Genomic DNA, 17,136 nt, shown 5'->3' on the forward strand with positions numbered 1-17,136 from the left:
TCCTTTGTCGCCCGTGAAATCTGCAAGTCTACCTCCTGAGTAGACTGCATCATCTCCGAGCATTCCTATAACACGAGGCCAAAAAAGCATCTCTGTCTTTTCTCTTCCTATTTGCACCTTGTAGTAATGTTATTAACGAAAGGATAGAATGTAAAATATAATTGCAGACAGATATAAGAAAAAGGTGGTTTAAGCTTGATGTGGAAAACACCTTTGTCTTTTTGTCATCTAACAGTGTAAATCATTCTGTCATTGGGATGGATAAAATCTGAGCTTTTGATTTCTTCTGGTACATCCTCAGTGTGAAAGTGATCAGTCTAAACAATTGTTAAACAATTAAAAGAGTCTTGCATTATCCACACCTATCCTTGAACCTGCAGCTTTCCTTTGTGGTTGAAATTATGAGTAATATAATAAAGAAAAGTCTATCGGGCACCCAGAGTGGCATACAAGCCGGGCACCCGGGGGTGGTGCGATTCACCTGAGGGGGTGATCGGCACGGCGGCGATCCACCCAGGGAGGATTTTGTCACCCCCTCTAGGATGACACCCAGGGTGGACCGCCCCACCACACACCCCTTCCTACGCCCCAGTCTGTGTGGGCAGCATGTGGAGTATAATAGCAGAGATGTGGATGCATCAGAGCTTTGCAAACTAGGAACTTGAATAAAAACTAGAAGGAATCAGTGACCTAAGCCAATTCCAAAGGGAAGTGTGCAGCAGGGAGCCAGACAGTTCATAAAATGCTCTCTCTGCTCCCCAGTACGTGCTGCTTTGATGACCCACTGCTTCAGGTGCAACGCAGCCTGGCACAGGTTGGACACAGAGGACATTTGGGAAGTCATTAAAGATTAGGGAAGCCATGTGCAATGAAGTACACTGGACTCCTTGATGCATTGGCTTGGCCAACAATACAGGAAAACAATTGCCTGAACTTCTCCCAACAGAAGCTAGTTAGGAGAGGAGGGGAAAACACACTCTGGAGATGTGGACAAGATTTGGTTTAAGACAAGCTAAAAGAAAAAAAGTGGCAAAAATTACATTCTATGTTTGGGATGAAGAGCATCTTGGGTAGCAATCACATGGATGAAGGCCAGGAGGATCCATGTTTCAATTCCAGGCGCAGTAGGGTTAATGTTTAAAATGTAGTACAAACTGAAATGCAAGTCTCCTTCCCAGATGCTCCCTGTAGGCACAAAACTCTGTTCTCCTCAAACCCACCTTTTCTCCTCCTCCTCCCATTTCTGGTTGGGGAGGGAATCTCTGAGAGAGGTCTAGTCTCCCCAGAGGCAAGAGGACATCCCTTCGGGCATTCACTGGCACTGAGGAACCCCAGGCAGACGACACAGGCCACAGCAGTCAGTAAGTCTGGGGTGTTAATATAAAGAGCCGGTCTTCTTCCTTGCGGATCCACCTCATAAGTTTGTTGACAGCGCTGACAGCTGCTGCTTTGGTTCCCAGGGGGCTGAAGCATACGTAGAGCTCAAAGGCACTAGTTACCTGAAGAAAGGAAATGTTAAAGCTCCGTTACAACATGCCAACAATGCAAGCCCACTCCTCTAGAAGAAGAATTGTTGCCGTGGTGATTGCCAAGATTGAGATTTTGGTATTTTTCACTGGTTCAGATGTTGTTGGTGAGAGAGGATGTTAATAAGAAGAAATGAGAAGAAATCTGATGAAGAATTATTTGCTGCTTTAAACCTTGTATGCTCTTTTATCCATCACACTTACCATGCATTTTTAAAGATTAAGTTAATGGACATTGGGAAATGTACCCAGAGGACACACCCGCAAAGAGCAAATGTACAAAAAACAAAGCATTTGTTGCAATACATGCTAGCATCCATTTCTGATCTTGTAATTCTAAATTGGTGAACCCAGATAATAAGCTAGTACATCCAGTTACAGCCCCAGCTTTTGCTTTTACTGTGATTTTTCTAGCAACTGCCGCTGAGGTGTAACTTACCCAAGCCAGGAGATTTTCATTAGATCCAGTGTAATAGATGTAGCTCAGAGGACGGGAAGAATTATGGGCCCGGCTGTGTAAGTACTGATACAATCCCAGAAGTCTCTCTTTTTCCTCCTCAGTGATGTAGGGAGCATCAATCTCTGGGCTGGAAAAAGAAATTTCCCCTTAGTTAAACCTCTCATCATGAATGGAAAGGAAAATGGACTACAGCAGAATAGCTTCTTTTCACAGGACAAAAAGAAAACTATTCAGAAATAAGTTCAGAAAGAAAAAGATCTGGGGCAGAAGCCAGAGCTAGGGAACTAGCTAAATGCATTCCTGGTTATCAGATGAGCTGTCACTGAAACAGAATTCTTGCAGTTCAAAGTCTGGCCTCACTTTTGATTCTAGAGGTAAAACCAGTGGGCCATGCAGCGTCACATCAATATGTTATGCATCCTATGAGCTCTGTAGTACTGCCCCAAAGCTAAACATGGAGGCCATCCTGACTGGTATTGACTATTGTGCCACAGAGAAGGGTAGTCCAACAAGGTTACCTGAAAGACCACCTGCCCTTGAATATTATTATTATTATTATTATTATTATTATTAATTTTTTTGATCACCTTCTACACAATCGTCTTTAAGGCACAAAACCAGCAAACCCTCCCAAACAGCAAGTATATTTAAAGCAAAAAACAATACAAAATAGGCACTTTCCCTGACCCATAAAATTGGGTCCTGTACTGAATTCCTGTTTTTATAATACTGGGGATTTTTTTATTCTGTATCTCTGGGTTGTATCTTTGAGTAACTTTGAGTTAGTCTGTCCATTAATTTCAGTTGGTCTACTCTGTGAATGACTAACATTGCCTACAACTCTCTGTTTTTACGATTCTGCCCTATTGTTTTTATGTTGCATTTCATATATCATTTAGATATCTTTTAACACTTAAGTCATTTAGAAATGCTTTTAAATTAATAGATAAATCCCACCCACCCTTGCCACTTAGCAAAGCATCAGCTAATATTTATGAGCTGAAAGAAATATGCGGCCCAGAACAGATTCTCACCTGGTGAAGAGTCCTGAGCTCTTTGATTTGTAGATGAAGTGTCGGAGGTCTGGGATTCCCACCTGGGAGACAGTGTAGAAAGGAGTGCACAGCGCCTCCACGAGGGCATGATAAACACCACGCTTCTTCAGCCGTTCCTGGAACCTGCGCTTGCAGTCAGACGCTGTGAAGAAGTCCTCACGGTCAGTGGAGATCAGAAGGAGGCACAAGTCTGTGTCCTGCTCCAAGTAGGAAATGTGAGCGTGGAAGAAACCGCTAGAGTTGAATTTGGGCAGGCAGATGGGAGTCCAGGCTTCTCCTTCTCTAAATGAGGAGGATGAACTGATGAGGTTGAAGAGTAGGTGAAGGTCAATCGGATGCAGGAACTGGTCCTTTTTTCTCACCAGAGATACCAGCTGGTTCTTGGATAAGAGGATGGAGAAGACTAGGCTTTTAGCTTTGGCTTGCTGGAGGCAGGAGCTCACGGCATCCCTGACTCCAGCAGCCATAGAGAGGCAACGTGCAGCCCCCATCAGAAAGCTCGGGTCCCTCGCCATCAGGTCTAGCAAGTTGTCCGTGATGCGCTCGGAGCCTGCCAGCAGCCTCCTCAGGTCATAGTTCTGCTTCTGCTGGAAGATACGGCTGAGCTGGGTCCACGTCAAGAGACTAAGGATCTGGTAGTAGATATAAAGAAGCTCCTGAGCAATTTCTTGTTCTGACTGCCGTGTCTGAGCCACAGCAACCAGCACCAGGGGGCTCCTGCGCACAAACACCACCTTGTACCCATCTGCCAAGAAGGCAAGGATGGGGAGGGAGAAAGCGAGAAGAAACACATCAGTTTCTTTAGAACACAGTGGGAAGTCCTGAACACAAAGCAGCTATGGTTCTTTTGAGGCAACTCCTCTGAATCCATAGATCACTTGTGGGGGAATCCCTGGCCTGCAGGCCTAACTAGGCTTGGCGGTGGTCCTAATTTGGTCTTGGAGTCTGTTTTCCACAAGCCACTCTCACCTATCCCACAGTCTGCAGCAAGCCCCTTTCAAGTTGTCACCTGATGTCGTAATGATGTCAGATGATTTACAGGTGAGCAGTCCCACCCGCCTATCAAAGTTGGCCCATGTCAAGTGGGGCAAGGAAGACTCCAGCCCATTGACCAGACCTAGTTCCCTAACCTTACAATAGATGGTGGGAATAAAATCAATTTCCTTACAAAGCAAATTTCCGTGCAACAGTGCGATAAGAAGCCTACACTCTCCCGGAAACCCTGTGTTTAAAACCTAACAAAGAATAGGGAATACAAAACTCTATTGCGTATGCAGTTAGCAAGGTTGCCTTGCTATGGCATAAGGAAACCATCTTTACCAGGGGCTCATATTTTAGCTTCATAGAGTGACTTCCCATTCTTAAATATCTACTTCTCACCAAGTTGGTCAATTTGCATCTGAGCTCTACTACTTCAGATTGCAGGTGAGGATTCGTGTGACTGACAGCTACTCTACTAAAACAAGTTCCTGTACATAAAAGAAAAATCCTAGACATCATGGAGAAGGGTTCTAACCTAGCCTTCTCTCTCTCGCTCGTGTGTGTGTGTGTGTGCTTAACATGCATGGATTTTTTGTGATCCCCATCAGCAATTTAAAATGATATGGTCCAAGCTTGGGTTTCCCTGCTCAATGAGAATTAGGGGTAAGAAAACAATCTAAGTTAATTGCATCTAAGTTAATTGCTAATGATTAGGGCAGTGATTGTCAGGATTTAAGGAAGCATACTTATAGAATAGGGACGCGGGTGGCACTGTGGTCTAAACCACTGAGCCTAGGGCTTGCCGATCAGAGGGTCAGCAGTTCGAATCCCTGCGACGGGGTGAGCTCCCGTTGCTCAGTCCCTGTTCCTGCCAACCCAGCAGTCCGAAAGCACGTCAAATGCAAGTAGATAAATAGGTACTGCTCCAGCGGGAAGGTAAACAGCGTTTTCGTGCACTGCTCTGTTTCACCAAAAGCAGCTTAGTCATGCTGGCCACATGACCTGGAAGCTGTCTGTGGACAAACGCCGGCTCCCTCAGCCAGTAAAGCAAGATGAGCGGCGCAACCCCAGAGTTGTCCATGACTGGACCTAATGGTCAGGGGTACCTTTACCTTTACTTATAGAATATTGCTTTTGACTGGTATCTACATATAGATTCCCCATCCCATAGACTGCAGCACTGTCAACATGGTTATCAGCATCCATAGCTAGCAGTCTGGAAAGGCTCTCTTGACCAAACATTGATTTAGATAATCATTTTTACTACACTTTGACTTGAGACTTGCCTTTCAAAGAAATCTATAGCTTCCTTCTCTGGCTTAGTTTTGAAGCATTTTCTAAATGGAATGTGAAAACGGCATATTGTTCTCTTCTGATTATTCTGTGTACAAGTTGGGACTGGCAATCGGATATTCGATGACATCTAATATTTCCTAAAGCTGCTGGGTTAGAAAGGAGCATAATGAAAACATGTCCCCATGCCACTCTGGCAGGGGGCTATCCTGGGGAAAGATCATTCGCACTCCTTGCTCCTGTTTCTCAGGTTCTTTTCCAATTGGGAAGCCAAATGAAAAACGGTAAGATAGCGGTCTCTTGGGAAGAAACCCTGTCGGTTAGACTCCTAAGTACCTGCATGAATAGACCTGATGGAATTCTTCTGTGCTTCAAGGAAGGACACCAGAGCCATCATCACCCCCATGGTGCTGGACAGTGCCTCTTCAGACCCATAGCGGGAATACACTGGCTTGCCTGCCTCACTTAGAACAAAGACATGCTTCTGGTGCATGCGCCAGGCATCCATGGTCACGTCTTCTTCCTCCTTCCCGGACAGCACAGAGTCTCGGTGCGAGGCCTGCGGTGAGAGCTCCATCTTGTCTTCTTTGCTGTGCCTTATCTCTTCCTCCAAATCCAGGGCTATGCCAGTGAGCTGGGTGCTCAGTTCACTGAAGTCCTTGCTGATCTCCTCCATCTTTGCCTGCTCACCTTGGCGCTCTTCGCTTTCGTCCGGGCTCTGGGGAGTCGCATCCTGATTCTCCGTGCTGGTCAGGTCTTCATAGGACTTGGCATGAACAAACATGGTTCCCTCCTGGCCTGCCCCTTGTAAACAACATGCCAGAACAGATAATGAGTTACTCTCCGGAAGGAGCAGATAAAAAGCTACGACAATGGCGTCATCAAAGAGTGAGTAGGAAAACTCATAAATGCCCACAAGACACATACAATGGCAAAAATCTCCCAACATTTTCCTTAACCTTATGCCAGAGTTTCCTGTGCTCCTCATCCAGTGGGTTACAAGCTGCAAACCGCAGATTTCAGTGGTTGTGCCATGCTGTAAAGAAATATCCTTTAGTTAAATAGCATGCATGCTTCCCAATCCATAATGAATGTTCCTCCTTAGAAAGCACTCCAATTCTATAGCTTTCTTTAGAACACACAGGGCCTTTCATTTTATCATTTTGATGTGGTAACTGCACTGTGGGATAGCAGGAAATTGAGGTCCTTGTACCCGAAACCCTTTGACTCCCAACTAAGTATCTGATATTCATTATCTTCCATACTAAAGCAGAGCATGTGCATTCTTTAGGTACATTCACAAAGGAACTGCTTCACTGAGCCTTTTGTAGCAGTTTTACAAAGAAAGAAATGAGAAAACAATTCTCCACAAGCAGCTGAAAAGTACATGCAGGTTAAAGATGTAATCCTAGGAGCACTTTCTTGGAATAAGTCCCATCAATAAGAGTGGAATTTATATTACGAAGTAAGCATGTTTGGGATTGGCTACTTGTTGATTACAAAGGTGACCTCAGACAGGTTCATTCTCACCATACAGCCATGTTGAACCTACAACAGGTCTATTGGTCTATACCCTTTTCTGTGCAGACAGAAGAAACACCTTGGTGCATCTGTAACAGCAAAACCAGATGCTTTCATCTGTCCCAGCTGCAACAAAACATGTCCCTCCCATATCGGTCTCCACAGTCACTGTAGGCACTATAACTCTCCAACGGTTTCACTTTACCCCCAGTGGTGCCTCGTCTCTCGAGACAGACGAATGACAACAACTGTTCTGGATTACCTCTTGCTTTCCAGCAGTGCAGAATTTAGTTAGCTCTGTTTTGTGTCCTCTCCTTGTTTTGATCAAGGGAATATGACATTTATTATTGCTAGCATAAGGTGTGGGCGGTCGGGAAATGCTGCCTAAGGAGCAGGTCAACAGCTTCTGGGTTTGTCATTATGACACAGTCTGTGTTTATGCCAGCCTCAGATGAGCACTGTTGGCTGGAGATTTTTTTTTTGTCAGTCCACAGAGTTGATCAGATAATGGTGCCTGACTATAAGTTCATAACAATTTTGGGAAGTGGGGTGGAGAAATCAGCAGGTAGTGAAAAGCCCAAATCACAGAAAAAATGTTTTTGTGTGTATGGTGCATACTTGATTGAAAATAGATTTGAATACGAATTTCCTATTTTAAACAAAATTCCGGCTCAGCTTAAAAAGTAGGAGACTTATAAAACACTTAATCAAAGAGGTCTCTAAGGGTGTGTTCCTTATTATCCCCTTAGGTCAGCAAACCTTCCACTGTCCCTCAGACCTTGTGGGGGGCCAGACTATATTTTTCTGGGGTGGGGGGGAAATGAACGAATTCCTGTGCCCCACAAATAACCCAGATTTACATTTTAAATAAAAGGACACATTCTATTCATGTAAAAACACGCTGATTCCCGGACCGTATGCAGGCCGGATTTAGAAGGCGATTGGTCTGGATCCAGCCCCCAGGTCTTAGTTTGCCTACCCATGCCTTAGATTAAAGCATAGTGATGTTGATTTTCCCGCTGGTGCTTTTCACACCTCTTGCCTCCCTAGCTGTTCACATCAGCACAGCTTCCTTAGTGTCAGTTTGTTTCAGTTCACACCAGGGAGCGGAGATATCTTTACCCTATGCAAAGGTATTAGCAAGAGGTGTGAAGCTTGAGAAACAATGCATCAAAGAGTAGTCTTTTATAACCAAGTACAGGATAACATGCATTTGGATAATTTCGTGTGAACACAGATTAAAAACCCAGTACTGAAAAGGCAGTGAGTGCATAGGAAATAGCAGGGGGAACACAGTCTAAGCGGTGCACAAAGAAAATTGTAGATTAAACACAGCACCCTTTTGCATTGCCACCCCACCGTAAGTGTGCCAACTGTGGAACTGGCAAAAACAGGCGTCGGTGGCAGGGGAAAGCGCTAAAACACTGGCCCCCAAATAAAGGGGAGTGGGACAGAGAACAGCCCCACCTGCCTGGCAAAGCTTTGGATTGGGTGGTCCCCTCTTCCTTTGCTTCGCCCTCCCCAACCCCTCTGAATTGCTCTGCCCACACCTACCTGGTTCTGTTCCCTGCGTGAGACCTGGGGTAGGACTCTCTGACCTCTCAGCCTGCTTTCTGTCGCATGGGACCAATGAGCCATTGGGCACATCTCCATCCTTCTTGTGAACATCAGCAGCCATCCCTTGGAAGCTTGTGGGGACCTGCAAAAAAGCAAACAAAAAAAGACCTGCTAGCTTTTATTCCCCAAAGCAGTGCAGATCTTATGCAGTTACCTAACCTGAGTGACAAAACAAGTGCATTGGAGCACCTCCATAGCATCGGATTTATATGAAGCAGGAAGTCAGCCTGGAAATGCTTCGGGTTTAATTACGCCATAGTTATCCCATATAGAGTGAGCATTTTCTAACTGCGTAGTGCAGCGTTTGTTTCTTCTCAACACCTCCCTATGAGAAAAGTTACTATCATTTTCACTTTACAAATGGAGAAGGGAGGCTAAGATACAGCGGCTTGCCCAAAAATCCATGGCTAAGCAATATTTGAACTCAACAATGCTCTCAAGACCTGGAAGTATGGCTCTGGCCAGCAAGCAATGGGGACAGATGTTTCAACAGCAACGGCACTAACACCACATGATTCAAGTGTTTGGTAGGGATGGCTAGATCTGTTGATCCCGCAGTAAAATGGTCAATCTTTTCCTGCAATGTGTAACAATCGAACAGGAAGCAGGGGCAGTGGTCCTTATTCACAGGACAATTAAAGTATTATATGTACAGAATAATGTTTTTATTTGAAACCGTGAAGTGCAGGAGGGTTTGGTAATGTACTCAGCGATATCTCTCTCCTCACTGATGAACAGTCTGCTTCTGCAAGAGACTCCTCATGTTAACACCGGCTCAATAAAAATGTGTCTTTTTCATATTGATTGGTTAAATGTCAACCATGTCCCATCGGTGTTTGCCTGTGGTTGTTAAAATCAAATGATAACGGAGGAGTCAAATCCTTATGAGATTAGGTGTACAAATCACAAAAAGACTCAAAAGCAAATGAAAGTGGGTTCTTTCATTTGCCTTTAGGTTTCACAGCTATTAAAGCACACGACTTCCATATTTTCAAACTTTTGACGGCACACACAGGATGGGAAAGACATTCTGATTATTTCAATTAAAGCAGAATTGGTTACAAGCTGCATGCTTTCAGTCTTTAAACATCCAGGCACAAAATGAAATAAGTTAAATGGTAAGAGCTGGTAGCACTGAACACCCTTTTTCATTCCATCCCAGATACCTTGCTATCCATAGCAAGGTATTCTACACACTGGGGAATTTTCACCTACTGATCATGTAAAAAAAAAAGTGCCATGTATTGAAGATGAGTGTTTATGTTAAGTTGGTTGGCAGCAGGGTGTTTATTTTATTTTAACATATGTCCTTTGTAGTTACTTATTTTTAATATCTGTCATCTACCACAAGACTTTGGAATGTGCTGAGCTAACTTGTTACAGTGCAACCTAAACCTATGTACTCTGAGATACCGTATTTTTCGTCCCATAGGATGCTCCGTCCCATAGGACGCACCTAATTTTTTGGGGAGGAAATAAAGGGGAAAATTTTCCTTTATTTCCCCCCCAAACCAGGTCGGGGAACAGTGGGATGGCGGCACTGCGCCTCCCCACTGTCCCCCGAGCTTGTGGGGCTGGCTGATGTCTGCCCGGCGCACGGGGCGCTTTGCTTCAGGGCACCCCGCGCGCCGGGTGGCAGGCTGCTATCCGCAGCATGGGGAGCCCCGCGGGAACTCCCGCAGGGCTCCCCTCGCTGCGGATGTCTGCCCGGCGCGCGGGGTGCTCTGCTTCAGGGCACCCCGTGCGCCGGGCAGCAGGCTGCTATCCGCAGCGTGGGGAGCCCCGCGGGAACTCCCGCAGGGCTCCCCACGCTGCGGATGTTTGCCCGGCGTGCGGGGCGCTCTGCTTCAGGTTACCCTGCGCGCCGGGCGGCAGGCTGCTATCCGCAGCCTAGGGAGCCCTGCGGGAACTCCCGCGGTCTCCCCAGGCTTGCTGATAGCTTCCTGAAGCCTTGAGAGCGAGAGGGGTCGGTGCGCACCGACCCCTCTCGCTCTCCAAGCTTCAGCGAAAGCCTGTATTCGCCCCATAGGATGCACACAGATTTCCCCTTCATTTTTGGAGGGGGGAAAAGTGTGTCCTATAGGGCGAAAAATACGGTAAGTGATACAGAGTTCAATGGTTCTTACTCCTAGGTAAGCAAGTATAGGATTGGCTGGGGAAACCCAGCCAGATGGATGGGGTATAAACAATAAATTATTATTATTATAGGATTATAGCTTGAATGAACTCATGCTACCATCTGACACACTTTTTCTGGGTGTTAATCCCAATGAACACAGTGGAAATTATTTCTGAGTCAAGGTGCACAGGATCTGCAAGTGGTTAACAAAATAAATAAAGTTATTATAGATCAGTGCTGAACTGAATTTAATTTCAACTGCATTGCTTTCAAAAGAGGGGGGAAATTCCCACTAAACCAGATTAACAAATAGGTAGAAATGGAAATCCAGAGCTAACTTTGCACTTGACTGTTGGTATGAGTTAAGCTGGTCTGTTTCCTTACCACCTTGTGCCTTTCTCCTGCTCTCTCATCCATCTTCCTGGAACAATGGATAACTGACTTGAGCCATCACTCCACCTGCTTTTGTGACTGGTTTGCTTTTCCCCCTTGTGCAGCAATGTAAATTTTCAGCACAAATTTGTGCAATCCTATGCATATATTTGGAAGTAAGACCCAGCAATTTCAGTAGAATCTACTTCTGAATAAACATGCAAAGGTCTGGACTGCATGCTGTTTCAGAATTCTAGGTCTGAAAACCAATGGCGCATAGCCAGCTGTACGCTTTGAAGTGATGCTTGGTCCGAGGAAACACTGCTAAACAACAAAAACCAAAATACAACTAGCTTAAATACTAATAGGCTTTAATGAAAGATAACATACCGTATTAAAGAATTTGAGTAAAATACAATGAACATTTAAGCATGAATTTTACTAAAATCTATCAAGGTTTAATATATTAAATGACATACAGAAAATGATAAAATAATATACGTACACAATATATATTAAAAACAAATAGCTACATTAAAAAAATTCTTGGAAAAACAGAGCAACACAAAATTCAGCAAATGAAAAGAGCAACTATTTAATAGGTGTTTGGTTCAGAATACATACTTAATCTGCATGTATTAGTACGGTGGAAAAGTCACTGGTTCTGCATTTTTTGTTAGAAATTGGGCTTTTGTAGTTTAACACAGGAATAGGGAACAAGACATAGGTTAGCAACATCTGGTTCCCTATTCCTGTATTAGACAAGAGAACTCCATTCGTACAAAAAAAGAAAAGAAAAAGCAGAACCAGTGACTCCCATCAACCCTGGCTATTAACCATGCTAGCGATGGCGGTTGGGAGCTGGAGTTCAACATCATCTAGAGGTCAGAGGTTCCCCTCTGGTCTATCAGATAAATCATATGACAGATGTTTGTCTCTTTTTAGAGAGGAAGTATTATTCCATACAATAACTCTGGGTGATGTGCGAGAAACATAGTGAAGAGATACCAGGAGCGAGGAATTCCTCCAATGTCCCTAGGTGTGTTTTACATACATTCTGCAATTAGGTCCCAGCTTAATTTATTTATTTATAAAAATATTTATATACCACTGTATCATAAAGATACACATAAAGATCACAGCAATTTACAACAATATAAAAACATACAACCAAACAATAAAATTTACTGATGAGCTGAAGTATCTTCAGCAGACCACTAATTAAGATAATTGTAGCTTATGATTATTCCTTAACACCCTTGAAGAGCTTGCAAGTTTGAGATTCCATAAACTGTAATTAATCAAGCCCTAACATTTTATCAGGCCAACTAACTCCTTATTTAGAAATTACCAAAATGTTTATTTCAACAGGATAGAGATGAGAGGAAACAACCCCTGTCTCTATTCCAAGACGTTTGGGTCACGCCAAATTGTATCCCCAGTTGCATCAACCTTTTTCTCTTTACATAAAAGAAACTCACTGTCTTACGTAGCACAAAGTAAATGGTCCCCAACTGGCCAGATTTGGGGTGGTGGTGAGAACCTGCCCATCCATCCAGATTTTGTTATCAACATGGGCAAGCTAAGACCCCCCCCCCAATTTTGTTCCATTTTGCCCCCAAGGTTCTCAGTGCAACACACATGATATTCACTCCTCTTTAAACCTCGTCACAACCCTGGGAGGTTGGTTAAGCTGAGAGATAGTGACTGGCCCAAGGTCACCCAGTGAGTTTGTGGTTTAAACCGGACCTCCCTGGTTCTAGTCTGACACTCTAACTACACCATACTGGCTTTACTTTCTCCTGGGTGAGCTGCCATTCACCCACAAAGACCTGGGAGACCTGAGTTCTGTTCTTACCATTGCTACAGAGCAGCGTTCGAAATCTGCCAGGTGCATATTGCACCTGGCTATCGGTCACTTGCGATCAAGTGAAGATGCCCAGGGGCCAGGATGGCGCCTGATGTCTCCACCATCTGGAGGTGCGTGCCTGGGGATCCTTGGACCTGGTCTGTTTTCACACACTAGCAACGCATCCTGTAGAATTCAATCCATGATATTTTATCTGCACAATCAGAATGAATTACAGGAACCAAAAAGTCATACAGTGGTACCTCAGGTTAAGTACTTAATTCGTTCCGGAGGTCCGTTCTTAACCTGAAACTGTTCGTAACCTGAAGCACCACTTTAGCTAATGGGGCCTCCCACTGCCACTGCGCCGCCGGAGCACGATTTCTGTTCTCATCCTGAAGCAAAGTTCTTAACCTGAAGCACTATTTCTGGGTTAGCGGAGTCTGTAACCTGAAGCTTATGTAACCTGACGTGTGTGTAACCTGAGGTACCACTGTATTGAAAAATACAACTTTTGAGCCGCCTGGTCCAAAAATGGCAACTAGGCATTCCGTTTTTGAAACTGTAACCCTGGTTTAAGGAGCCATTTGGTGCTGGGCATATATATCAGAGTTTCTCACACTGCTACAGAGTACAGACTGAGTGTGTGGACTTGGACAAGCTACACTTCTTTCAGGCTCAGTCATTTCCCTATACAATGACAATAATGGCCATTTATAACAATAAAAGGTATCAGCATGTTAATGGTGATAAAGTGCTTTTGCAGCTGTAAAGAGTAACATAGGCATTTTGATATCAGTATTACAGCCTTTTGCTCTAGGATGAGGAGGCACACAAGGCCACAAGTTTGACCTGCTGCTACTTGGTAGAGTTAATTGCTCTGCAGACAGACATTCAGCCCAGCACATTGCTCTAAATCAAATAATTATTTATGCTTTTGTATAACTTCTAAGCCACCCCGAGAGCACCAGCACACAATTTAAGTAGTGGGGACATAGCCAGTCCTTCTCAAGAAATGTCCCTGACTTTTACTTTTGCTACATTTCCTCCTGGGCTGTCTCTCTCTGTCAGAAAAGAATATCCTAGGGAGCACAGTGTGATCCCAAACCACTCTGGTTTCCTTGCTTCTGGTTTCCTGAGGAACATTATCGTTGTTGGCTTTGGTAGTACAGCAGACGAATTTGTACAAAATCCAGTTAGGAAGAATTTCAGTTTCCCCGATTCCACAGCGGGCCATTTATGTTGCTCAAATAACGTGGAATATATGCAAGGCTGAAGAAAGAAATCCACAGGCCCAGCCCCTGTATGTGCCTTCCTGTTTGGTCTAGCAGCACACAAAGGATACTTACAGCTTTGACAGGAACAGCCTGCAGAGGAGTGGAAAGCGCCAGTGAGTGTCTGCTTCTGCAGCTGCCTTGCCGGTGATGTCTAAGCAGAAAGGGAAGAGCGTGAGCCTCCAGGGGAAGAGGAGAGGGGGTTCTGCATGCTGCTATCTCCTCTGGGGACTCTGATGCTGCACAGTCACAGGCATGCTTCCCAGTCCAGCCAGCTGTGTCTGCCCTCGCCAGCTATAGCTAGGAAGGTACAGTGCACTACCTACTTTTCCTTTCAAAGGTCACTTTCTGGGCCACAAGTCCCAGTGCATCTTGGGGAATGTAGTTCCACACTCTGCAGTTATGGTGTTTCAGTGGACAAAATACGATCTCCACAGAAAATGGAAGAGACTTCTGGTTGATGCACATCTGCCTAGATGTGAAAATCTGTGAAGATTTAAGCTTTCTCTCAACATAGGAAACCTTGGTGTCTGTGTTTGATGATAAAAATAGGAGTGATTTAAGTATCACTTAGTTCAAAGCACTCTACATGCATTCTATCTTGAATGCTTATGACAGCCTCGTAAGGTCAGCTGACACTATTAATCTCATGATGAAGATGGGGAAATGGAGAGGAAGTCCTGTTTCAAACTATTAAATCCTGTAAAGTGTTCTGTTGTAATGTTTTTATTAAGTCACATCACATTCTTAAATGTTAAGGAGGAAAAAAAGCCAAAACAAACTTGTGGCATGTTTTTTCAGAAGTCTCGCTGGGTTTTATTCCCAAATAAATATGTTTGTGATTACAGCCATGCTGCCACATTACTTAGAACTGAATTCTCCTGTGTTCATTCAGATTTACTCCTAGAGAAGCATGTATGATCGAGTCTGCTACAAAAATAAGTTGAAGGGCTTTTAGCTGTATGCATTAAGATCTGTAAATCAGAATGTTCACATTCAGCCAGTGTACTGTAGTGGTTAGAGTTCTGGACAAGGACCTGGAAGACCATGGTTCAAAACTCCACTCAGTCAGGAAGCTCACTGGCCGACCTTGGGCCAGTCACTGACTCTCAGCCTAATCTGTTGTTGTGATTAAATGAGAAGAACTATGTATAGCACCTTAATAATAATAATAATAATAATTTTTATTTATACCCCGCCCTCCCCAGCCAAGGCCAGGCTCAGGGCGGCTAACAAGCAATAATAAAAACAAGTTGAATGAATACAACTTAAAAACAAAATTAAAATACAACATTAAAATATTGAAACATTAAAATATTAAAATGTAGCCTCATCGCAGGAGGAGAAAGGAAAAGAAAAAAGAAAGAGGGGGAGGGAATCAAATTGGCTCCAAGCCAAAGGCCAGGCGGAACAACTCTGTCTTACAGGCCCTGCGGAAAGAAATCAGATCCTGCAGGGCCCTGGTCTCATGAGGCAGAGCGTTCCACCAGGCCGGAGCCAGTGTTGAAAAGGCCCTGGCTCTGGTTGAAGCTAATCCAACTTCCTTAGGGCCCGGGACCACTAGGGTGTTGCTATTTATGGACCTTGAGGCTCTCCGTGGGGCATACCTTAAGCTCCTTGGGGGAAAAGGTGTGATATAAATGCAATAAATAAATACATTTAGCTCAGTTAACTCAACCTTGGTAGTCCTTACAACTTCCATAATCACAGTTCACACAACTTTTCAGTTCAATCTGCTGCAGGTTTATACAGAGGTAAACCGCATCCAATATAATGGGATTTACTCCCAAGTAAGTATGTGTGGAATGGCAGTCATAGCTACTTCCTTGCACCAGTTCCGAAATATGATCTGTCAAATAACCTCCACAGGTACAAAGCTATTGAAGGAGCAGCATGTTGCTCTTGAAGGATCCCCACCCCCAAAAAACCCCATTGTGTTTGTCCTTATAGCACTATTTTGGAAATCACAGTAATTAAGCACTTTAGGGCACTTTAGGGTTGGTGCAGAAAAAAACTGGTGAAGAAGGCAAGATTCTATCAATTGAAGATGCAGAATTGCAACATCTGATGTGAAAATGCTTAAGAACTTAAGGATCAGACCAAAGGCCCATTTAGTTTAGAATCCCTTTCCCTACAGTGGCCAACTAGATGCCCCTGGAAAGCACAAAAGCAGGCAATAGGCCTCTGTCAGTTTCTCTCCCAGAAACTGGCATTTGGAGGTCTGCTGCCATTAAGTGGTTTAAAAGAATGAACGTAACATTTTATGAACATGCCACTAGTATCTCATTCTCGAACTTGGAAACTGGTGACAATGCTTCCTTACCTCTGCTTGACAAAATAGTTCAGAATAGTTAATTACATTGAGAATATGAATGTCTTGTCAAACCCACATTTAAGGAAGACTAAGTGTATGCCTTTCAAGAGAGACAGGTAAGGTGTGAAATGCTTATTGAGGAGCCTAAAGTGGAGGAAAAAGAAAACATAGTTCCACTGTTATAGCCATTTCCATCACCTCTGTGATGAAAGGGCAGGGCTTGGCCTACTGGTTTCTGGGGAGATGTGTGTGCCTTCCACCCCACAACTTTACACATTCAAGCCTCCATCAGCACAATGAAACCAAAGGACAGGGATGGGTTTACTGGGCCTTCTCCTGCCCAATGCATGATGAGACTGAAGGCCTCCTCCACTTCCTGTGTCTTAGTGCTGCCTTCCCTTCTGGTTTGCAAACCTAGAACTGCATTCTGCTATGCTTACTTGCACAACCCAGACCCATCTCCAAGTCATGATAGTGTGTGACTAATATACAAACCCTCCACAAGTGTTATTAAGTGTTATTTTGTTACTCTCCACCCCCTTCTTCCAAGGTACTTAAACAAATAAATTATATAAAATGTAAGGTAGCACTAACAATTAAAGAACCAAATAGTGACTGCAACTTCATTAAGCGTGCCTTAGTTTATCAATTTTATTGAAAAAATAAAAGGTGAAAGAAGAGTCTTGAGGTCAGCCTCCAAACGTATTCAATGAGAAGCCTTGTCCAAACAACACGTGGAATAACAATAAAAGTGT

General features: G+C 44.1%; 1 protein-coding gene across 2 annotated transcripts; it reads right to left on the reverse strand.

Moving 5' to 3' along the window:
• Nucleotides 1–580: 580 nt before the first annotated feature.
• MON1A (MON1 homolog A, secretory trafficking associated) lies at nt 581–14,417 on the reverse strand. 2 transcript variants are annotated; one of them, XM_053377396.1, is made up of 7 exons: nt 14,143–14,417; nt 9,160–9,293; nt 8,391–8,535; nt 5,652–6,119; nt 3,021–3,786; nt 1,966–2,113; nt 581–1,499 (listed from the first exon to the last, which is right to left on the reverse strand). In XM_053377396.1, exons 3-7 carry the CDS (start codon nt 8,512–8,514, stop codon nt 1,359–1,361), a joined length of 1,647 nt encoding a protein of 548 aa, XP_053233371.1. In that variant the 5' UTR covers nt 8,515–8,535; nt 9,160–9,293; nt 14,143–14,417; the 3' UTR covers nt 581–1,358. The 2 variants fall into 2 exon arrangements, with proteins under 2 accessions (XP_053233371.1, XP_053233370.1); XM_053377395.1 differs by lacking the exon at nt 9,160–9,293 and having other exon boundaries at nt 14,143–14,416.
• Nucleotides 14,418–17,136: the final 2,719 nt, after the last annotated feature.

The sequence above is a fragment of the Podarcis raffonei genome, chromosome 2, assembly GCF_027172205.1.
Source record: "Podarcis raffonei isolate rPodRaf1 chromosome 2, rPodRaf1.pri, whole genome shotgun sequence".
NCBI classification, from domain to species: domain Eukaryota; kingdom Metazoa; phylum Chordata; class Lepidosauria; order Squamata; family Lacertidae; genus Podarcis; species Podarcis raffonei.